The sequence below is a fragment of the Oryzias latipes genome, chromosome 11 (assembly GCF_002234675.1).
Source record: "Oryzias latipes chromosome 11, ASM223467v1".
NCBI classification, from domain to species: domain Eukaryota; kingdom Metazoa; phylum Chordata; class Actinopteri; order Beloniformes; family Adrianichthyidae; genus Oryzias; species Oryzias latipes.
Window position 1 is genome coordinate 25,402,958 of NC_019869.2, and position 24,378 is coordinate 25,427,335.

At 42.2% G+C, this 24,378-nt stretch overlaps 2 protein-coding genes across 2 annotated transcripts; both read right to left on the reverse strand.

Moving 5' to 3' along the window:
- Positions 1-1,943: 1,943 nt before the first annotated feature.
- LOC101167304 (coagulation factor XI) lies at positions 1,944-10,118 on the reverse strand. The gene is made up of 10 exons (XM_004074395.3): positions 10,038-10,118; positions 5,211-5,304; positions 4,982-5,138; positions 4,715-4,830; positions 4,475-4,637; positions 2,972-3,090; positions 2,758-2,890; positions 2,519-2,625; positions 2,187-2,346; positions 1,944-2,097 (listed from the first exon to the last, which is right to left on the reverse strand). The coding sequence occupies exons 1-10, from the start codon at positions 10,101-10,103 to the stop codon at positions 1,983-1,985; spliced, it is 1,230 nt and encodes a 409-aa protein (XP_004074443.1). The 5' UTR covers positions 10,104-10,118; the 3' UTR covers positions 1,944-1,982.
- A 10,206-nt stretch (positions 10,119-20,324) lies between these two features.
- LOC101167553 (glutathione S-transferase A) lies at positions 20,325-22,778 on the reverse strand. The gene is made up of 6 exons (XM_004074396.4): positions 22,412-22,778; positions 22,270-22,335; positions 22,045-22,150; positions 21,848-21,963; positions 20,664-20,749; positions 20,325-20,581 (listed from the first exon to the last, which is right to left on the reverse strand). Exons 1-6 carry the CDS (start codon positions 22,577-22,579, stop codon positions 20,452-20,454), a joined length of 672 nt encoding a protein of 223 aa, XP_004074444.1. The 5' UTR covers positions 22,580-22,778; the 3' UTR covers positions 20,325-20,451.
- Positions 22,779-24,378: the final 1,600 nt, after the last annotated feature.

Sequence of the window (24,378 nt, forward strand, 5' to 3'; positions counted from 1 at the left end):
TGACGCGCATGTCCCTAGCGTAAGTTTACAATCACATTTGGAGTTTCATCGACCTTTGACCTCGAGAAAAGGCGGCCATCTTGAATTTTCTATAAATCGGAATTTTTATCGATCGTCTCGAAACTTTTTGGGCATCAATGGCAAGCTACTGTGGAAAAAATGTTGGAATTAGAAGTTGTAGATTTTGAACGGCGTGCGTGTGGCAAGCTAGCAAAGTGGCGCACTGTTATAACTCCCATGTCTTTCAATACAATACAGTGAAAATTGAATGCATGCATTCATGCCTGAAACTGAATACATTGAATAACACTGGATATGGACATATAAGGAATGTGGGCGTGGTTACCATAAAACCACTGTTGCTAAGGACGACAAAAAGTTTACTTTTACCGATTTGTCCGAAACTGACGTCAATCTGTTCGTCCTCCTGAGGGTACCAAGACATAAAATGGTTGCTATGGAGATAAAATCAACAGAAAAGCCGCCATTTTGGAAAAAGTGGTTTTTTTAGCAACTTATGACATATAACTCTTACCAATGGAGGAATGTGTTTTTCTGAGTCAGTTGATGATGCGGATCGCTATGCTAGCACTTTTAGCTATGTTAGCATAACTAGCATAGTTAGCATAATTAGCATTTTAGGTAATGTGTTTTTCTAAGTCAGTTGATGATGCTGATCGCTATGCTAGCACTTTTAGCCACATTAGCATAGTTAGCATAGTTAGCATAATTAGCATTTTAGATAATGTGTTTTTCTGAGTCAGTTGATGATGCTGATCGCAATGCTAGCACTTTTAGCCATATTAGCATAGTTAACATTGTTAGCATAATTAGCAAATCCAGCCTTGACTAGCTTTTAATTTGCGGGCTGTGAGGGCGGTAAGGTCAGCGTTTGTGCGTAGAGTTGGGCGTGGAAGGCGGGTTGCTTCTGCGGGCCATACAACGCCGCTTGCGGCTTTAATTTTGAAGTGTAATTTGGTTTTACAGCCCAGTGTGTTCTACATCCTGAATGGCTGTTGACCATGACACTCCACCTCCTCCCTGATGTGTATTTGATCAGTAGCAGATTCTTGGTTTCACTCTATAATACTGGAATTCCTTTTCTGAGGAGGTTTGAACTTTGAGAAATGAGAAAATTTTCATGTCCGCTGAGAAAAGTGGGTTTTACAGCTTGTCCATTTTAGCTGTAAAAAAATGTAGCTGACTACTTAGCAGGATTTCCCTGTCGTGGTTTCATTTCTTAAAGCGCAACTCCAGTGATTCATGAGGAATCGCTGTGATTACTCATCACACTAACGGTAAGCATCTTTCTTGTTATCTGGACCAAAATTCTTTCCATCTGCACAGCTTTTCCCAGACACGAAGAAAACAACTCAGTCATTTTTGTTTTATACAGCCCCCATTTCTTTCAAGCTATTTACGGGTGATGCCACACCCGTACTTGCACATAACCTCTTGTGATTGGTTAACTTTTTGGTCACCACAAGTTGGCAAACTTCTTTTTACTTACGTCCTCTCTGTGCGTTGGACTGGTGGTGGGAGATTTGTCAACATACAGAAAGACTTCAGACCAGGGATGGGCAATGCCAGGCCTCGAGGGCCGGCGTGTCTGCATGTATTTCCAGATAGCTAAGCCCTACTCATGAACATACCTGGTTCAGATGTTCATTCATTCATTTTCTTAACCGCTTTTTCCCTTTCGGGGGCACGGGGCTGCCAGAGCCTATCCCGGCCACTTGTGGGCGAAGGCAGGGGACAACCTGGACAGGTCGCCAGTCTGTCACAGGGTAGAATGTCTTGGTTCAGATGTGTCCAGGAAATTAGAACATGACAGAGCAGGGTATGTTGGAAAACAGGAATGTGGCCTGCTTTAGACTTTGACTCTGTGTCAGTTCTCCATGGTGGACTTGAGAGCATTTATATCAACAACAGTTGCCTCAAAAGCCATTAAAGGAAGATTTGTTTATTTTGCAAATGAAGTTTCAGAAAACTATCGTCCCACAGTTCCTCCCAGAAAAACCGGAAACTGCTCCTGTCAGTTTCGTGACGCTGGGCGGAGCCGGCAGGGTGACCACACGCTTTAAATAGCAGCGGCGCCTTTAACAAACAAACAAACAAACAAATGAATCTCTTAAATTCTCTAGAGTTTCTGTGAGAATTTTCAATCCCACAGAGGAGTCTCCTACCTAGCTATGGGGTCAGGGAAGCTCGCATCTGCGTAGGTGTAGAACTGGCAGAAAGGAGAGGCGGTGCACTTCGTCTGACACTGCTGGACATTGTCCATCGGCTCAAAGCCAATATCAGAACCAAAAAAATCAATCCCTTCATAACGCGTCGTCAACCAGTCTGTCAGACAGAAAGCGGTAAGAGGTTTAGCTTAAAACACTGAAGACATATGTGAACAGTTTTTCTTTGTTCTAAAGTCAGGAAGAACAAAATCCTTTGATGTTTGTTCAAAACGAACACATTAGGACAGGATAAAGGATTTTTTACCAAACGATTGCTGTCTGTTTCCTACCGTCGGCAAGCTGACAGAATCGTGCCGGCAGCCCTGAAGTCGTTCCCTCTTTAGCTACAGTCACCAAGCTCTGTTGGTTGTTCTTCAAATTGCAGTTAAACCCAGTACTGAAACAAACAGGAAACACTATGAAGGAAAAGGCAGATTTTATGAAAACATTCAAAATTAATCATAGAAGTCAGAAAATATTAATGTGAAATGGAATGAAGGTGTGACACTGAGGCCGATGCTGTCTGTACCTTTGGAAGGAGAAGTACGTGCACTGAGGGTGAGCCGAGCACATCACCTGACAGTGCTCCACTGAAGCTGCTTTAACCAACTCCAGGTCATTTCCTGGGATGTCCATGTTCACAAAAAATGTTTTCTGACAGCCTGTGAAGAACAGTTTAAAAATCCGGTAAGCCATTCACATAAGGGTCCTGGATTCAAACATGCTCTGTGTTTCAGTGTTACCTTTTTTAAAATCTTGATTTAAAAACAAGTTTTGTGAAAATCCAGATGTGACGCCAGTCTTTCTCTCTATATTTGGAATCCTGGGTATATTCCAGCTGTATTTAAGGTGGCATCGAAACCTGGAAGGGAAGCATAAATGACAGTGGAGCTTCATAGTAGTTCAAATAAGAAACTTCTTAACTGGTGAGTATCTCAATACATGGATGATGGTTCTCATTCATCCAGGCAATGTTGCCTTGAAGTTGAGTGATGACACAAAGACTCAAGATCTTCGCCTGAACCTTTTCTGCATTCATCCAGTTGCTTCATCAGTCTGAAGCTATGTACACACTGAATGTGGTTCGCACATCAGGTGTGGTGGTCTGGCAGCAGCATGTTTCAGGCATTGAAGCGGGGCAGGTCGCAGCAATCCAGGGTTGCGCTAATCAGTGGCCAAGACTGTTTGAAAATGAGTCTTCATGTCTGTCTGGGCCCACTACAGTTGTTTCTGCTTGTGTGTTGTTTAGGGGCGGCCTAACAGATGGTTAAAGTAGAACTGCGAGCCTCTTGAGGATCCTACATCTTGATATTGATGGGACTCCAGAGACAGCAGCAGCTTCAAATATGTTCTTCCAGCTTTGTTTTGGTATTTTAACAGCTGCTCTCTTAATCCGATGTATTTGTCTGGCAGAAACTTTAACTATTTGAGGCATTCCTGCATCAGAGAGATCATTTTTCTTCCCCATATTGCTTCAAAATGTTGGTCTAGCACGGGGGTGGGCAATTATCTTAAGTCACGGTCCACATTGGGTTCTAAAATTCGATAGAAGGGCTGGACCACGAGCAGATGCGTAAAGTGAGAATGACATAACATGGAATGTAGATGAAAACATTTGGATTGAAAATCATATTCTAAAACAGAATATTCTAGAGTTTTTAGTTTAAAACTTTTGTTCTTATTTTAGATCTCTTTTTTTTATTGTGAAGCCCTTTGAATAAAGTTTAATTCATTCATGATCCTTTTATTAACATAAATAACATTATTTATGAAATAAGACAAAATTTCAGGAAAAATATACTGATACATTTAAAAAAACACACACACAAAACCAATAAATAATGGATCCTCTCCCATCATAATCCTAATAAAGACTTTGAGGGCTGCAGCTCCTCACACGTCTCACAGTTTGAGAAGTCTGCGCGTCTGTTTCTCATTTAGTAATAATGAAACAGCTAATGTCAATGTCTTCTGCTGCAGCTACGCACATTTCTTTTACCTTTTTACCAGAACAGAGTTCCCTCGTTTATTGCAGGAGATATGTTCTAAAAATAACCGTGATCGGTGAAATCCACGGAGAATGATTACAGACGTTTATGGCAGTAAAACTCCTCACTGCCTAAATACGCTTTTCTCAGACAGACATGAACTAATTATCACAGGGTATATGAGATTCAAAGAGCCTAGAGATTTAATATCACCTGTGAGTTTATTTTAAAAACAACAAATTTTCCATCCTGGTGTACCTGACATCCTGTGTTCGGAAATCTCCTTCCAGAAAGGTGAAGAACTGGCAGGCCGGGTCTAGAGTGCAGACTCTCTGACAGTCTTCATTATCGTTTGTGAACAAGAACCTGTAGTCTGCTCCGCCGAAATCCACGTTCTGGTAAACCTGAGACAGACAAGGTTCTAGGCGTGGAAACGCAAAGTTAAAGGGAATAGAGGTATGTTCTTTAATGTCAGAAGGAAAATAGTTATGAACTTACCAAGGTTTGGCTTGCAGGAGAAAGCCTTCAGAGAAAAACCAGATGTGGCACCATTCAATGGAGTCTGGGAAGTGGGTTTTCCAGAGGGGGTGGATTTCAGGTAGCACTTGAAGGCCCTGAACAGCAGCAAAATCTTATTTTTTTAGGTTAAATGTTTGTACCTCAGAGCTATTTTTCTCTTTGTAATACATGTAAAAGTAGTCTGCATTTCTTTCTGTCTCAATTCAAGCATTCTCCTTAACTTCTGCGTTCATCCATGAATAGTACCTGTCATCTGTAGTCCCGAGGGACCCAAAGAAAGTGAAGAAGAGACATGCGGGGTGCTGCGTGCACAGGTGCTGGCAGTGGTCCACATCAGGAGACTGAAGTTCGGCAATATCTGTTCCCTGAAAGTCCACATTCTCCAGAAGCTCCTCGTTGCATACTGAAAAGACAAAGTTAGCATGAGTTCTGAAAAAAAAAGTCCACAGAAGGAGTCATAAGAAGATGCTATTACCATCAATGGAGGCACAGCTGTAGAGAGGCAGCAGGCTCAGCCAAAGCAGAGCGGTTTTCATGCTGAAGGTCTGACTGCAGGAACGATAGAGCCCCTGAAAGACAGTTGCATTTATTGCAGCACCATTGCAAACAAAAGCTTCCAGTTCTGCAACCTTTGGTTTGGACCATGTACTGTTGATTTTATCTTGTTGATTAGTGACATGATGTAATCAGAGAAACAGGCAAAACAATGTTCTAGTTTGAAAGAAATTCAATGGAAATTCCGGTCAAAGTTAGATGTTTGCTCACAAACATACTTTGATTCCCAGTGAATGCCTATATACCTTATTTTCACGACCATAAGGCGCATTTAAAGTCTTAATATTTCTCCAAACTGTAGGGGGTACCCTATGAGGCGGTGTACCTAAGGTGTTGTGGTTCAACACTAGCATGCATGTTTTACTGGTATGTGTTAACGTCCCCGCGCCCTAACACCCGGTGCGCCTTTTGCATGTGTCAATTACTGAAAAATCACCCATAACTGAGACTGTGCCCTATAACCCGGTGCGCACCTGGTCGTGAAAATACGGTACATACACTGCTACAACCTTGACAACACGGTGGTAAACCCTTATGCACTGCACATTTTCCTTTTTGCAGTTCAATAAGTTTACAGTTACAGATTTTTTGTTTTTAAATAAATGCACACGTTTCTTTGAGTTCAAATATACTTTTATTCTGTGTTTTGCGTTTGTTTGTAGCACATAAACTTACACATTTTAGTTCAGTTTACTCAATTTTACCTGCTTTTGAGTTGCCAGTGCTAAACACTGTTGCATCTTACTTTAACCCTTGTGCTATCTTAGATGACCCCCCCTTACTTTGACGTGTTCTCCCTACCATGACAAAGGTGGATAAAGGTGGAAAGATTTCATATAATCCATGGACACCAGTGAAGATCACAAATCATTGAAGAAAAAAGGTTCAGAGTACTGTCTAGTGGGTCTAGATGACCCAACTCCCAATGATAAAGTGCCTAGGATAGCACAAGGGTTAAACAAGTAACTAGTTATAGCAGCTAGTTACATCCCATAAAAATAACCATCAACACGGCCAAGTCTGGACAAGAAAAAAACACTACATGATGATTGAAAATCCTTACCTAGGTCTGATGTTCCAGTGAAACTTGAATTAATATAAAAAAAAATCTTATATGTTAAACTACTTCTAACACCACACTCACATGCAGGTCATGACACACACACAACATTAAGTATAGAGCCCAGCGCTACATTGGCCTGAAGCTGGTGTGGTGTTCACCAGAGCCCGGCGCGGCTACCAACACCGGCATGACGTTCGCCTGAGCCTGGCGCCAGGTGAAGATAGATAGATAGATAGATAGATATATAGATAGATAGATAGATAGATAGATAGATAGATAGATAGATAGATAGATAGATAGATAGATAGATAGATAGATAGATAGATAGATAGATAGATAGATAGATAGATAGATAGATAGATAGATAGATAGATAGATAGATAGATAGATAGATAGATAGATAGATAGATGACTTTGGGGAAATTTCATTTATCTGTGACAGAAAAAATGACAGTCAGAAATAATCTATTTAATATAACATCAAAAAAGGACATCACAAATGACATTCATATTAAATAATGAAAAATTATTATTAAAATTATTATGAAAATTATTATCAAAAATGAGATTCTTATTAAATAAATAAATAAATATTAAATAAATACAGCTGCAAAAGTGTAAAAAACATGTGGTCTGCAAAACATGTGATCAACTGTAAAAAAACATGTAAAAACTTTTTTTTTTCTTTTTTCAAAATACAGAAATAAGTAATGAAGTTCACACCAAAAACAAACAACTGTTCAGGAACAAAAACAATTGAAAATTGAAAAACAACAACTACAAGAAACTACAACAAACAACTACAAAAACAACTACTACAGTTCCGTCTTGCACTGTGGGTAACAGTCTGGTGCTGAAGGAGCTGGTCAGCGCCTCTACAGTTTGGTGCAGGGGGTGGGAGGGGTTATCCATGATGGATGTCAGCTTAGCCAACATCCTCCTGTTCGCCACCTCCTCCATGGACTCTAGTGTGCAGACCAGGACACTAGTTAACCAGTTTGTTAAGCCTCCTCCTGTCTCTGTCTGTACTGCCCCCCGCCCAGCACACAATTCCATAAAGGACCACTGAGGCCACCACAGTGTCATAAAAGGTCCTGAGCAGCTGTCTGCACACGCCAAAAGACCTCAGTCTCCTCAGCAGGTGAAGGTGACTCTGACCCCTCCTGTACAGAGCATCCGTGTTGTTGGACCAGTCCAGTCTGTTGTTCAGGTGAACACCCAGATATTTAAAAGTGTCCACGACCTCAATGTCTGAACCCTGGATGTTCACCAGTGAGTGTGGTGTAGGGGAAACTCCTGAAGTCCAGGACCAGCTCCTTCGTCTTGCTGGTGTTAAGCAGCAGATGGTTGCTTCACACCAGCCAACAAAGTCAGAGATGACCCCCCTGTACTCCTGCTCATCCCCCCCTGATACACAGCCCACAATGGCACTGTCATCTGAGAACTTCTGCAGATGACAGTGGTGGGAGTTGTAGGTGTACTCCGATGTGTACAGGGTGAACAGGAATGGGGATAGCACAGTCCCTTGAGGTGCCCCCGTGCTGCAGACCACCACATCAGACACACAGTCATGCAGCCTCACAAACTGTGGTCTGTCTGTGAGGTAGTTGATGGTCCAAGCAACCAGATGTTGGTCCACACCTGCAACCTCCAGCTTCCTCCTCAGTAGTGATGGCTGCCCAGGACACTCTTTCCATGGATTGGCAAAATGTGCTCTGCCTTTTTCCTGCTGGACACCAAAGAACCATCCTGGACTGAAATGGTTGTTAGGGGCACAAGGAGACCCAAGATGAGGTAGACATTGCCTCCTCATCTTGCACTGTCCAACCAGTTTGCTGTTCTGGCAGACAATGAGGCAGCCATCTCTACTCCTGGGGGTCAGGTGGTCTATCAGCTTCCAAGACCAGCCACTAGTGGTTCAGCCCAGAACTGCCCCCCCTCCCCCAGCCCCAGGAGCAACAGCAGAGCAGCAGGAGGGAGTGGCTAGTCCGATTGAGGCTTAATCCTCTCGCCCCCAACCACTATTCCCCCAAACCACCCTGATTGTTGGCGACTCCATAACCTGGGGGGTATTCCAGAAAGCATGTTTAAACTGCCCTGACTTTAACCTTGAACTCTGGCTGAACTTCGCCTGAACTTGCTTACTCTGGGTATGTCGGTTCCAAAAGACCTGATATGAGTTTACATGATTAACCTCTTTTTGGTAACCCTGGGTTAAAGCATGTGCACGGCAAGTACAACAAGGCATTATCAATGGATTGCTGATTTCCGGAGTCACCATGGAAACGCGTGGAGAAAAAGAAGCGAGCGCTAGACTTAGACTATATATATAGTCTAAGTCTATCTTAAGTCTATCTATCTATCTATCTATCTATCTATCTATCTATCTATCTATCTATCTATCTATCTATCTATCTATCTATCTATCTATCTATCTATCTATCTATCTATATATATATATATATATATATATATATATATATAACTTAAATGTCTTACTTTGAATTTACTTCTTTGAACTTTGAACTTAAATTTATTCAACCTAATTTCTTATGTCTATCCTATTTAATAGTTTTTTGTACAACTCAAATTTACATGTTTATATAACTAAATGTCATAATATTACAATTCAATTTAGTTTTTATACATCTTAATTTATTGTATTTCTTGAACTCTCATATGTCTAAATTAAGTCTGTAGACTTTATGATTTTTTTAACATAAAAATGTATGATACAGTGTGACTTTGCACCACAAAAGCTGTGTACACTTCTCATGACTCTGACCTTTACTTTAATTCTTGCAACAGTATCTGAACAAGGGGTTTGGTCATCACCCTCTCACTCATTGTGCAGAAAGAATTAAACATAACAGGATAAAATAACTCGGCAAAACACAGTAAAACAGCTAAACAACTAAACACATTTGGTCAAAAAGCCGCACTTAAACCCAAATCCGTCCAGACAGGCAAAGGGAATGGTATCCCACAATTCCTTGCGGTGCCGATCTAACAGCAGCACGAAAGTTACACCTGCTTAACTGAATTAATTTAAATGAAAGTAAAATAAATGTCTGATAACTATGTGTTATTTTTAAGTTGACTACACTCAAAGAAATGATTTATCTTAAGTAAAGCAAATAATTAAGTTAGATTAATGTAAAATGTTTATCTTTAAACATTCATGCGTGGTCTTATCACCCTCTCACGGTGGAAAAAGTATTATCTGAGCTTCTTCATCCACTAAATCATCTTCAAATGGACACGCCATGCTGCTTCACCTCTATGAAAACAAACTAACCTTCAACTTAACCTGCTCCAGACCAGGTTATGTTCAGAGCATGAGTTGCTATGGGAACTTGACATACCCTGAAACATACCTCTGTTTTTGGAACAGTTGAGAAAATCCGCTTCCTTAGCCTCAAACTTTTCGAGGTAACTCACATAACCTGCTTTTTGGAATACCCCTCAGAAATAGGGTACATCAATGCCATTCCCAGATGCTTCCTTGGGGCTAAGGTGAAGGATCTTCTTTAAAAGCCCCCTGACCCGACCAGCGTCATTCGGATTATAGTTCACATTGGAATCAATGACAGAACACTCCGCACACAAAAAGCCAATTTATGTAACTCTTCTATCTGACACTGGAAGAACAGTTTTTATCTCTGGACCTATTCCCACACTTACTTGAGGATCTACACGTTTCAGCAGGATCTTCTCCCTACACACCTGGCTGCTCTCCACCTCCCGCATGCACAGGTTTGGTTTTATTGACAGTTTTAACCTCTTCTGGAATTGCCCCTCTTTCGTCAGACCAGATGGACTTTATTCCAGTCTGCTTGGTGGTAGTATTTTAACAGCAAACATTCGACATGCTGTTCATTGTTTTAAAGAGGACTTTCTGCCAACTCCCTAAACTTCTCCAGAACCTGGACCACACCAATTTTATGTCCCTCCCTTAGGACCCCCACATGGATTATCTACAAAACCTTTAATAAGACCTACCACGTGTACCATTCAATCAGTCATATTAAACCAATCAAGAGTTCACCTCAAAACCTTTAACAGAAATTATAAGCCCTTAAGCGTAAACCATGTTTTTTATTCTGAATTTGCAGAGAATAACTATTTTGGGCAGTTTTAACCTACATGTTAACCTACAATCCATCGGACTCATATGTCCAAGACTTTTTCAACAGTTTAGCAATAATGGATTTTACTCAGCATGTCAATGTTCCCACCCACAACAGGGGTCACACTGCAGATGTTTTAATCAGTCGTGGCCTGATGGCCACATGTGTGTTGTGCATGTTGGTATCTCAGATCACTCGTACGTGTGAGTTTTACTATTATGGTTTTGTCAGACACAAACTAGAGAGCAAAGAGAGCTGTTAGAGGGAGTTGTCTACACTCTGAACTGACTGAAAACTTCACCTCACATCTGGAAAACAACCAACCAGATACTCTAAAGTAATCTGTGGATTTATTCGTCCAAAGTTTTATAGTAAACTCATATCAATATTGGACAAAGTTGCTCCTTTAAAAATAAAAACAGTTAAAAACAAAGCACCTCATACTTGGAGAACAGAGAGACTTAAGAGAATCTCCAGGAGTGCAGAACGACATTGGCGCAAAATAAAACTAACAATTCATTTCCAGATCTTCGAGGAAAAGCTTACACAATACAACAACTTTATTAAACAAGAAAAACAGGAATACTATTCAAAATTAAGTCCATGTTCTTTTCTTAGCATTTTAAAATGTGAAGTTTGCAGCCCACTTCACTGATAAGATAAAGAACATTAGACTTAATATCACCCAACGACCATAACAGTACAGTCATTTGCATTCCCTTTTGCTTGTGAGAACACACTAGAGAGTTTTGCATTGATCGATGCTACAAAGCAGTTATACATTCATACAAAGACGTATCAAACTTAGGATAATTTGACATTAAATCAAAGATTGCTTGAAAGGGAGTGGAAGGAAGGGAATTTATATAATCCCACCCCTGTTATACCTTAACCATTTTTATTACATGATTTATCATTATCCGGTTCATAACTTCTATCAGACAGAATTAAGAATCCTGAAGTATCAATAGATCACATGACAAAGATGAATAACATGATTATTATGTAAAATAGACATAACTTTATTTTGGAAATCCGCATAGCACATATAGATCAGTTATCTGAAATATTTTCAGATTGTTTTTATTAGAAAAATCATGACTATAATTAAAAATAATACTATATCAGAAAAAATAGACATAACACTGTTTCAGAAATCTTCATAGCATATTAAGATCACGTATCAAAAATGTATGCAGATTATTATTACATTAGAACAATCATGAATATAATTACACATAACACTATTTCCAAAATATGCACATCAAGTATAAAAAGTTAATATGTGCTGATTATCTTTCATTAGAAAAAAATCATGAATCTATTTTTTGTGGCAAGAGAAGTGATGTAATTAGAGATCAATCACTTTAACCATCTTCAATAATTGATTAAGCAATTTTAGTATTGTAATTATAATGTAATCCTGTGAAATAGAAAAGGGTCCACATCCTGTTGATTGTCCAAAGTTAGTATTCTATCTTCTGCTGCCTGAATGACAGCCATCTTTCTGGGTTTAACAGAGTTTATAAGTTCTGTTTGCTGTAATGTCTGCAGAATTAGTTTAAGGTCCTTGTCCTTATGCAGCTGTTATCAGCGTAGCTGAAAGTTGAGGTCGAGTTGTCTGCAGGTCAGAACTCTGCTGAAAATCAGTGTGACAGTTGACTTTTAGAGATAGCGCAGATCCCAGGCGCCTTATTTCGCCCTGAAGAAGAGTGGTTGAAATGCTTCAAATCTAGATAATTACTGACCAGTGTCAAACCTGCCATTTTTAAGAAAATTTAGAAAACCAGTTTTTATCCAACCAAATAATTTCATAAATAAAAATAATATTTTATAAAAATTTCAGTCTGGTTTTAGACCCTATCACTGCACAGAGACGGCACTGGTCAAGGTTATAAGTGATCTCAGGTTCAACCCGAGTGCAGCCTTTGACACAGTTGACCACGCTATTAACCGGCTGCATGACGTGGTTGGAATCACTGGAACAGTACTCTGCTGGTTTGAATCCTACCTCACAGGAAGAGATTTTATTGTCAGTGTAAAGGATTCGTCATCTGGGAGCCACAGACTGACATGTTGTGTGCCACAGGGTTCAGTCCTTGGACCTACACTTTTCACCTTTATATGTTTCTGGTTGGTGATGTCATCAGGACAGCTGGCATAAACCTTCATAGTTATGCTGATGACACCCAGTTATATTTGTCTGTGTCTCCTGACGCCTTGGGACCCATTGATGACCTTTTAGGATGTGTTTTAGATATCAAAACATGGATGGGAGAGAATGTATGGAAGAGATTCTGTAGCATAATTAGAAATAAAAGTCAATACCAGAAATGCTTTTTCATTTTCAAAATGAAGCTGCATTTTCTGACTCAAAATTAAAATGAAAAAGCAATCCACCAAAATAGCGACTCGTCGCATTTCGGGCAGATACTCTGCAGAATTACAGGTTACTCCCCTAGGGCGGGTCAGTCAATTAACTCACCTGCTTAGCGTCCTATTTAAGTCAGGTGTACAATTGTTCATTCTCTCTTCCCTCCAGCGCTCATTCTTTGCAGTTCCCTGTGCTCGCTGTTCTCTTTTCACTGTCCCACCGGTCCTTGTCGGATCTTGTTGGATCTTCATCCTTTTCGCAGCAGCGCTGCGTTCCTCTTCGCCGATTCTCCGTGTTCGCTGTTCTCCTTCTGCGTCATGGTGTTCTCCCCCGTTCTTCTGTTTGTTGGTTCCCCCCTTCTTATAGGGGGGGGGGGACATCCGTCTCCCCGCGTCTGCCCCTGTGTTTCGGCTTCCGGCTCGTGGCGCGTCTTCGGAGCCGCGGGTCTTGTGTCGCGTGTCTGTGTGTCGCGTTGCGTGTCTACGGAGCGGTGTCCTGCCACAGTCGGGCTGTCTGTGGCAATCGATCGGGAGATGTCTCAGCGTTTTTGGGTGCCGTGGTTGCCGGAATGTTTGGTGAGCGGCGTGCGTTAGCCTCGGCTTCTTTGCTGTGTTTTCTTCCGGGGTTTTTCCTGCTTGTCGCTGTCATCTGTGACGTCACGCTCCTAAGGACCCTGGCACTTGCAGTTCTCAATAAGGCACAGTGCGTTTTTCAAACTCTGGTCCGGTTTCTGCTGTCTGGGCCATTATTCAGTGGCGGCTCTTTGTTTTGCTTTCTTTGAAGCTGTGTACAATTGCTAGTTGACCTGCATTTGAATTGGTTGGTTTATGGATGGGTCTCTTTTGTGAGAGGGTGAGAGAAGGAAATGTGAAGAGTGTCCCCCTGGTTTTCGGCGGAACTAAATTCTGCCCTGTTGTGTGTGCGTCTGTCAGTTGGCGCGTGGCCCTGTCTTCTCACGCACACTGGTGTTTTGTTTTTGTTTTGTTTTTTTTGGCATTCTGGTTGTGTGTTCTTTGGTAATTTAGGGATTTGTCGGGGGGGGGGGGTGTTTCATGATGGGCTTTTCCCAGGGGCCGTTTTCTGTTTTGGATCGGCACTAAGGTGACACTCGGACGTTCAGGTTTGACGCGATTGTGTGGGAACTGTCGCGCCTCGGTTCCTCCGCTTTGAATTTGGCATCGGCGGCTTTTCCTCGTGTTCCTTCTGGTTTTCGTTTGCGCTCGGCCGACTATGCCATCTCTATAAGTTGTTCTGTCAGACACTCGCTTTGGATTTCGGTTCCACTTTATTCAAGAAAGACGGATGGGTCTCCGCCATCCAGATTTGTTTCTGCTCAGATCTTGGTTTATGATACGCGCCTCTCTGTCCCTATGTAATCTTTTGCGTTATGCTGCACGTCGCACCCCGTCTTTGGAGTATCCGGACGTCCTTGGTTAATTCATTTCAGTGGTCTGTACTTTGTTTTCCACCTATTCCTATTGGTATGCGATGGAGCTACAAAATTGGGTCGTAAGTTCATATGTTAGTGTATCAATGACGCATAGTAATTCTAGCCGTTGAGCTCGTTCCTAATATTTAGATGGAACTCGATTACATGGAGGTTTAAGGGCGTTTAATTGGTATGCCGAATGGAAGAAAACTTTGTGGGCGTTAAGCTCGTTGTGGTATTGTCGTTGGAAGTTCGTAATAATGGAAGTTACTAAGCCTGCGTGGGTAGCATGCATAATGGATGTTATGGCGTCGAGCCCGTCATAGTGTGATGGCAGCTTAGAATAATGGATGTTACTAAGCTTGTGTGAATATTATGCCAAATGAAATGTTTATGGCCGTTAACCCCGTCATAGTATGAGATGGAAGCTTCGAATATGGGGTTATTTCAGCATGGCATAGGATGTCATCGGGAGCATTGTCTTGGATGTAAGTTTGTGTCATCCTAGGGTCGTTCATGGCGGCTAAAATTATAGTTCCGCAAAGCGTTTTGCGGACGTGGGCTTTACGTTCTAAGATCAGGTATGAGTACTTCTTATGTCGGCTCCCATTTCATTTCTTTCCCTCTCTCTTTTAGGTAGTATGCTCCCCTGGTGAACGGGAGCGGCCCAACGGTCAATGGTGCCGGGGTAATAACATAGCAGATACACTAGATAGCATGTTCCCTTCGTAGAGTGGTTCTCGAACGGGAGCGGCCCAACGGTCAATGGTGCCGGGGTAAACACATAGCAGATACACTAGATAGCATGTTCCCTTCGGAGAGTGGTTCTCGAATGGGAACGGCCCAAACGGTCAATGGTGCCAGGTAAACACATAGCAGATACACTAGATAGCATGTTCCCTTCGTAGAGTGGTTCTCGAACGGGAGCGGCCAAACGGTCAATGTACCGGGTAAACACATAGCAGATACACTAGATAGCATGTTCCCTTCGTAGAGTGGTTCTCGAACGGGAGCGGCCCAAACGGTCAATGGTGCCGGGTAAACACATAGCAGATACACTAGATAGCATGTTCCCTTCGTAGAGTGGTTCTCAAACGGGAGCGGCCAAACGGTCAATGGTACCGGGTAAACACATAGCAGAAACACTAGATAGCATGTTCCCTTCGTAGAGTGGTTCTCGAACGGGAGCGGCCAAACGGGCAATGGTGCCGGGTAAACACATAGCAGGTACACTAGATAGCATGTTCCCTTAGTAGAGTGGTTCTCGAACGGGAACGGCCCAAACAGTCAATGGTGCCGGGTAAACACATAGCAGATACACTAGATAGCATGTTCCCTTCGTAGAGTGGTTCTCGAACGGGAGCGGCCCAAACGGTCAATGGTGCCGGGTAAACACATAGCAGATACACTAGATAGCATGTTCCCTTCGTAGAGTGGTTCTCAAACGGGAGCGGCCAAACGGTCAATGGTACCGGGTAAACACATAGCAGAAACACTAGATAGCATGTTCCCTTCGTAGAGTGGTTCTCGAACGGGAGCGGCCCAACGGTCAATGGTGCCGGGTAAACACATAGCAGTCATACTGGAAAATGAAATGAAATGAAGTGAAAATGGAATGCCGCCGAAAACACACCTCATCTTATTTACACACTGATTATACATTCACATTTTTTCTTCTGGACGATCTTGGTGTTGGGGGTTTTGTTACCCTAAAGCGTAAGGAAAATAATAATCTTAAGAGAAGTCCTTCTTCAAGTGGAAGCCGCGAATGATGAGTATAAAATGCATGGTGTTTAAATTGAATCAGGTTGTGTAATCTCGTTTGTTCTCCTCCAGTCTTCTCTCTCTCTCTTCAGATAGTATGTTCCCCTGGTGAACGGGAGCGGCCCAACGGTCAATGGTGCCGGGGTAAACACATAGCAGATACACTAGATAGCATGTTCCCTTCGTAGAGTGGTTCTCGAACGGGAGCGGCCCAACGGTCAATGGTGCCGGGGTAAACACATAGCAGATACACTAGATAGCATGTTCCCTTCGTAGAGTGGTTCTCGAACGGGAGCGGCCAAACGGTCAATGGTACCGGGTAAACACATAGCAGATACACTAGATAGCATGTTCCCTTCGTAGAGTGGTTCTCGAACGGGAGCGGCCAAACGGGCAATGGTGCCGGGTAAACACATAGTAGGTACACTAGAAAGCATGTTCCCTTAGTAGAGTGGTTCTCAAACGGGAACGGCCCAAACGGTCAATGGTGCCGGGTAAACACATAGCAGATACACTAGATAGCATGTTCCCTTCGTAGAGTGGTTCTCGAACGGGAGCGGCCCAAACGGTCAATGGTGCCGGGTAAACACATAGCAGATACACTAGATACCATGTTCCCTTCGTAGAGTGGTTCTCGAACGGGAGCGGCCAAACGGTCAATGGTACCGGGTAAACACATAGCAGATACACTAGATACCATGTTCCCTTCGTAGAGTGGTTCTCGAACGGGAGCGGCCAAACGGTCAATGGTACCGGGTAAACACATAGCAGGTACACTAGATAGCATGTTCCCTTCGTAGAGTGGTTCTCGAACGGGAGCGGCCAAACGGTCAATGGTACCGGGTAAACACATAGCAGTCATACCGGAAAATGAAATGAAGTGAAAATGGAATGCCGCCGAAAACACACCTCATCTTATTTACACACTGATTATACATTCACATTTTCTTCTTCTGGATGATCTTGGTGTTGGGGGTTTTTGTTACCCGAAAGTGTAAGGAAAAAGAATTATCTCAAGGAATTGAACGGAGCCTTATGCCAAACCGAAGTTGTGAATCTAATTGTGAATGCCAACCAAAAGATGTGAAAATATAAAGATGTTGTGAAATAAATATTCTTCTGCAAGAGTTGTCTGACTGAAATGCTTTTTCATTCTCTTCTTCAACACTACTTATTCTGTCAATTAATTCAAATGATAATGAAAATGGTATTTGACAGTTAATTTTCAAAAAGTTCTCTGTTAAATGTGTAGCAAAATTCAGTTTTTTAGCCCCATAGATTTTGGCCCCATTCATTTTTGTATGGTTTTGCTTTGATGTCATACTTTTCTTTAAGGGGGGGGGGTCTTTAATATGTCCAAAATTCATTTTCAGCGAGATCTGAGTTTCTGAGTTTGTGGCTGGGATCAAATTTTTGCTCAAAGGCGCAGTAAGAAAGAAGAATTGTGAAAACCATCTGGTCCTTCAGTCCAGAACTACTGCAGGATGGAACAAATGACATCAAGTTAAAAGTGTGTTTGTATAAAAAAAAATGTACAAACTGTTGCAAAAGAAACGTTTTACAGCTGGAACTGGGATAAATGCAAATATCAGCTTTCAACGAGATATAAAGATGAAATTTTCAGGAGATTTTAAGCAGAAAATTTAAATCAGCAGAGATTTAAAACAGGAAAACCATACAAAAAAAAGGAATTTACTGGGAATTTAGTAAGTTTAATTTTGTGTGCAAACATTAGAAAAAAGCAACGTGTGTGAAATAAGGCCAAAGTTCATCAATCTGCAAAATGAAAAATGAGCTCAAACTGCAGATGTTTTGCTCCAAAGACACCTCCTAGAAAAGAGAAGACTGACCTCCTGTGGAAGGAAAGTGTATTGTTCGTTGTTTGGACACTGGTCATTTCTGCTGGATTCACCTGTTACATCTTACTTTGAAATTATTTAAATTTAAGTTAATCTGCATTAAATATGTTATTTATACCTAAAATTGTTCTTGAAGAATATAAAATGGTTCCTCTCTTTTGATAAAAGGTAGAAGAACAAAAATAATGTCTCTATTTTGGTTTAAAGATGAACCCTATTGGTGCAAATTAGATTAGATTAGATGACTTTATTAATCCCACGATGGGGAAATTCATTTATCTGTGGCAGCAACAACGACATTCAGAAATAACATCAAAAAAAGGACATCAAAAACAACATTCATATTAAATAAAGACAGCTGCGAAAGTGTAAAAAACATGTGATCCACTGTAAAAAACATGTAAAACTTTTTTTTTTCTTTTAATACAAAAATAAGTAAGTAATAAAGTACACACCAAAACAAACAACCGTTCAGGAACAAAAACAATTGAAAACAGCAACAACTGCAACAAAAGTAAATGAATAAATGAGTGAAAGAAGAAACACCCGTGGGTCCGTGGAGTGTCACTGTAACAAGGTGTTGTACAGTCTGATGGCTGGTCAGTGCCTCTACAGTTTGGTGCAGGGGGTGGGAGGGGGTATCCATGATGGATGCTAGCTTAGCCAACATCCTCCTGTCCGCCACCTCCTCCATGGACTCCAGTGTGCAGCCCTCACAGAGCTGGTCTTGTCTTTTCTCTCTTGTCCCCAGAGAGAAAAGCCCTCTTCTTTTCATTTAGGAGGGTCTTCAGCTCAGGAGTGACCCAGGGCTTATTGTTGGAAAAACACTGCACTGATTTTGTTTGCACTGTGTTTTCCACACAAACATTACATAGTCCGTGATGCAGTCAGTGAGACTGTCAATGTCCTCCCCGTGTGGACTGCAGAGAACGTCCCAGTCTGTGGTGCTAAAACAGTCCCTTAGTCGCTCTGTTACCTCCTCAGTCCAGATCTTCACCGTTTTAATCTGTGGTTTCTGCTGTTTCACCACTGGAGTGTAGGTGCAGAGGAGAGATGGACCAGGTTCTGGTCAGAGCGTCCTAAAGGGGGGGAGGGGGGCAGAAGCATATGCATTCTTGACATTAGCATAGAAAAGGTCCAGAGTTTTATGTCCCTCGTATGACAGTTCACATACTGGGTGAAGTTGGACAGGGTGGCAGAGAGGGGGGGTGCATGCATGGTTAAAGTCCCCAGAAATCAGGATCAGGTCCTGTGGGTGTTGTGTCTGCAGCTGGGACACGGTGCTGTGCACGCACTCACAAGCGACAGCAGCGTCAGCCGACGGAGGGACGTAAACAGTCACCACCAGCACATGGGAGAACTCCCGTGGAAGGTAGTACGGCCGAACGCTGACTGCCACCAGTTCAATGTCCTTGCTGCAGTGCTGTTCTTTCACACACAGTGATGTGGTTCGGGTTACACCATCTGTCATTCACGAACACCGCCAGACCACCGCCTTTCTTCTTTCAGCTCTGCGCCGCGCTCCGGTCCGCCCGCACCAGCGTGAATCCAGCAAAACCCTCGTGCTATCCTAGGCACTTTACCATTGGGAGTTGGGTCATCTAGACCCACTAGACAGTGCTCTGAACCTTTTTTCTTCAATGATTTGTGATCTTCACTGGTGTCCATGGATTACATGAAATCTTTCTACCTTTATCCACCTTTGTCATGGTAGGGAGAACACGTCAATGTAAGGGTGGGGTCATAGGATAGCACAATGGTTAACTGAGACCACAGAGTTTGTCGTTTCCTGGTTGAGCCACATCTCGGTGAAACAGCAGGCTGCTCTCACGGTACACCCGCTGCAGACGCATGAGCACCCTCAGCTCACCTAGCTTGTTAGAGAGAGAGAGCGGACGTTTCCCATAATAACGGATGTAAACATGGCTTGTACCTCCGTCTTCTCTCCCGGCGTTTAACTCCGGCTCTGCAGCCTGGTCGTTTCCTTCAGCTGAAATATCTGGCTTTCCATCGAGGAGAAACTCAGCTCGGCCAAGAGCTAACAGCTTAAAATATGCATCAAACTACCTCAGCTCCAAATTCACCTTCATTTAGCATCAACATAAAAGCAAAAAGATGAGTGATTTTTTTTTTGTTTTGTTTGTTTTCATAGCTGGAAATAAATTCCGGCATCAAGGGGATAAATGTTCCTGTTCATGCATCTCTACGGACAAGCTGCAAACAGGAAGTGCGACGCCCTGCTGGAGCCTAAGATAAATCCTCATTTCACAAAAAAATGTACACAAAGCTTTTTAATCAACCTTTAAAGTAACATAACAAAAGTATTTTTGAAGATTGTTTGAACCCATCAGACATTAAAACAGCCCTTTTAAGTGTTTCTTTTTTTTTAAAAGAAATGACCCAGAAACAAACAAGTATGTTTACATTTTGTTCCCATTTATTTTGTTCACAGCACAAAATCAAAATTCGTAAGCCGATATGCCGATAGGTTTTGAAAAACACAAAGACTTGGAGTGGTTGGAAAGAGAAATGGCGAAGCATTTCAGATGTCCTTCAGTGTTCCCATTCCAGGCCCATCAATCCAGGTGGGAGGCCATGTTTTCTTGATGCTGGGTCTGTCCCTCAGCTTTTTGTAGTAAGCTGCCACGTTGGGGTAACGCTCCTCACTCCCTCTGAAGGCAGCAGAGATGTGGTGAAACTTTAACATCGAGCTCTTTCAAATAAGTGAAAAACTAAGCGGTTAGGGGAACTTACCCGTTTCGTATGAAATAAGCAAAAACTGGGAAAATAATCACGTCAGCCAAAGAAAAAGACTTTCCAACCAGGAAATCACCACATCCCTGAAAGAAGAAGAAATGATTGCTACAACTCAAAAACCTAAAACACACCAAGAACAGCATGAGCATAGACGCAAACTCGGGCTGCGCGCATCAGAAACTTCCCCGGAGTTCACCGGTTCGAGAGCAGAAGACGCTGCCGTGGGTTTGTAACCACAGTTGTGCAAACACGCACGCAGCCTGTTTCCTAAACTGTGTCGCAGCAAATGGGCAACTTCCGCTTTGAAAATGAAACCAAGTGTAGGCAGGTCACTTTCCTGAAGGCAACAGCTTCACTGCAAACTCCAGGAATTTAGTCGTTTTAGGGCCTTTTAACATTTAAATTTACCAAACTGGGATAAATCTCTGGACGATCCCAGACATTTTTATGGATGAACAGAGGAGTACAGAGTAATAGGCTCCTTTCACTGCGCTGCAGGACAGAGCGCTTTAGGAACTCATTTGTCCCTTCAGCTATCAGGCTGTTCAATGAACCTCCCTGATATGAACTGCTGGCTTTTGAATTTCTCCCTTCAGAGATCAATAAAGTTTCTATCTATAAGTGTCATGTATTCTTCCTGTTTCTCCTAAGTCACAGACGTTATTGTGTTTGTGTGTCTTTTTTTCAGAAATAATCAAGATTTAAAAAAAAAAAAAAAAAAAAAAAATCAACAAACATTGGTGGAATTTTAAAAGGTACAAAAATAATAAAGCAAAAAAAAAAAAGACAGAAAATCAGTGTTTGTATTCAGTGGAATCCACCTGTTTTGATGTCATATTTCATGTTAGTGTCCGATCATTAATCATGCGTGATGGGAAAACTTCCCATAAGTCTTTGGGTGAGGCCTTTTGGATAAAAACACACACATGCAAATGACCGGAGCTTGTAAAATCAGCTGATCTGTGTACATTTGTTTGGCAGCTGAAGCACAACAAACATTCAAACCACAAACAAACAAGCTGGGATTGACAGGAAGTGAGCGCACATAAACACAAAACCACAGCTTAACTTGACTGGACCATTTATTGTTACCGCTTTTGGTGCCACTCCCACTCTGGTGCTACGTTTGATTCATTTGAAAGGATCAAAAGTTTGGAATTTGTGTTGCTCTCCGGCCTTACCTGCAGGTGTCCCTCCCATATTTTCATCTCCTCTTTCAGGGCCTCTTTATTCCTCTGCACGGCAGAATCGTGCCTCTCCCCTTCTGGAACCTTCCAGTTGTAGTAAAGAACCTCACCTGGAAGAAAGACCACCGATCCTCCACTTTAGACCAATCTGTCAGCGTTAGGCTCTGTGGTGTTTGGACAGAGAAGCATACCTATTTTCTGGGCGAGAGGCTGTGCCTCGAAGATGAGCTGGTACATGAGGCCGACCTCGGCGGCGCCCTCAGGGATCAGCTGGGTCCCCTGAGACTTGAACTGGTTCTGTTGTTGGGAGACATGAAGAGAGCAACAGTTAGCTCATGTTTGCATCTGTTTGCAGGGTGTTGTTGAAGAAACCCTCCTCTTCATGTCAGTGGTGGAGGTTTGAGCCAAGTTCTCACCTCCAGGTACAAGCAGGCGGCGTAGGACTCGTTCAGGATGATCTTTCCATGTTTAAAGGCAGGAAGCTGGAGGATGAAGAACAGCAGATATAAACACAGCTCATGCAAACGCACTCAGGTGACGCGCATGAGATGATCTCACCTGACCCCTGGGGTTGATCTCCAGAACCTCCTTGGATTTGTGCTCGCCTTTCTCAAAAGACAGCAGCTTCTGGTTGTAGCCCTGCAGGTTCTTCTCCTCCAGAGCGATCTGCACCCTCCAGCAGGGGGGAGAGCCAGAGCCCCACAGCAGAGTCATGTCCTTGGCCATGGTAACAGAAATGACGAGCAGCAGCTGAGGCCTGGAGTTCAGCAGGAGGAAGGAGGGAGGAGTGAGTGCAGACGAATCCACATTCCTGGTTTTATAACCAGCTCCAACCCACTACGTCCGGATTGGAGGAGTGAAGAGACGGCCCCTTTTTTTTCTTCCTTCTATTGTTTTCAGCACAGATCTGTGAGATCCCTCAGGAAGATTAACGAGGTCCAAACTGGCTAAACCACACTTTTCCTGAAGAGTTACACAACCCTCTGTGGTTAACTCCACCTCTGATTCTCCAACTGCAGCTTCTGTCAAACACAGAACTCCAACAAACTCCTGCATTTCAAAGAAAAAGCAGCAGATAAAGAGTCGTTTTAGTGCTGCATTCAGGATTCTGTCACTGTTTCATTCAAAACTCCAAAAGAATTTTTTAAAAAAAGAAAAGAGAAGAAAAAGATCCCCACATGACTTGTCTGACTTCCTCCTAATTCTGCAAAATCATGCTGCCTATAGCCCATATGCTTAACTGGGCTGATGACTCTGCACTTTTCATTCAACTCTGCACACAGAGAAGGCGGCCACTCCTACTCATTTATCACAGTAAAAAAACAAGACCTGCTGAAGGTAACTGACACTGCCTATCCCATTTCAACAACAAACACTATTGCTATGCACAAGCGGCTGAACTGAAAAAGGGTTTGGTCTCCTGCCTGTGTCAACATTGCATTGGAAAAAATAGATTTTTTTATCATTTGTTTGTCAGGTTTTGGCCCTACACCTGATAAAGCTTCAGAAAAACTCCTTTAATACAAAATAATCTTTGTAACAAAAGGAGCTTTTCTCCAGGGACATTTTTGGGGAGCAGTCATAAACTCACATCATAAAACATTTCAGTTGTTGCTACTGGATGATGCAAACGCACCGTCAGGGCGTCTTCCTGTGGCTGCCGTCTAATGGGTCCTTTGAGTATTTCCTCAGAGTGTGTGTGGGTTCACTTTCCTGCACAGAACCAAACAGAGTTCTGCTAAAAGCATGCCAGGCTCATTCATAGATTTTCCATATTTACCAAAAATGTTTCAGTCTTCACTTTTTTCTCTGGCCATCAGAGTCTTGGTTATGTAATATCTTTTTGTTTAGCCTTTGGCCTCCATATATGTGTAACCATGCTCTGTGGACAAAGGTGAAGTCTCTAGAAAAAGAGGTTTCTCTGCTTTTACTCAATTTTTAAATGCTACAAACTTTAATTCATAAGATTTTTTAAACACTGGTTAAACCATTCTTTAAAAATATTTTTAGAAACAAATTCAAACATGCTTATGACCAAAAGATCATCTAATAATATTAACCAGTTGTAAGATAAGTGATCAGTGTTCATTTCTTAATGATTAACATTAATGTGAAAGGTGGGAAACTGCTTAGAACGACCAAATACAGGATGCACTTACACTGCATTTCATTGACGGATTGATGGAGACAAATGGTCTCTCAGTTTGCTATAAAACATTTTTTTTATATCTAAGTCATGCCAATTCTTCGTTTCTCTCCTTTATGTTTTATTTCAAACTCCTGTCCAGCAACACAGTAAAGGGAGGGCGGTAAAAACCCCAACTTTGAATAGAGAATGAATGAAAGCAAATGTAAAGATTCATGTGCGGTGACTGGACTCTTCAGGTACTGTAGTTGCAAGCATAAACTGGTAAATCATAAAGTAACAGTATTCAAAGTTCTCGAGAAAAAGTGTGGCTTTTAATCGTGCAGCTCATTAATGTATTCACAGAGTTGAAGTCATGTTTTGTGTTGCATGGTTATAT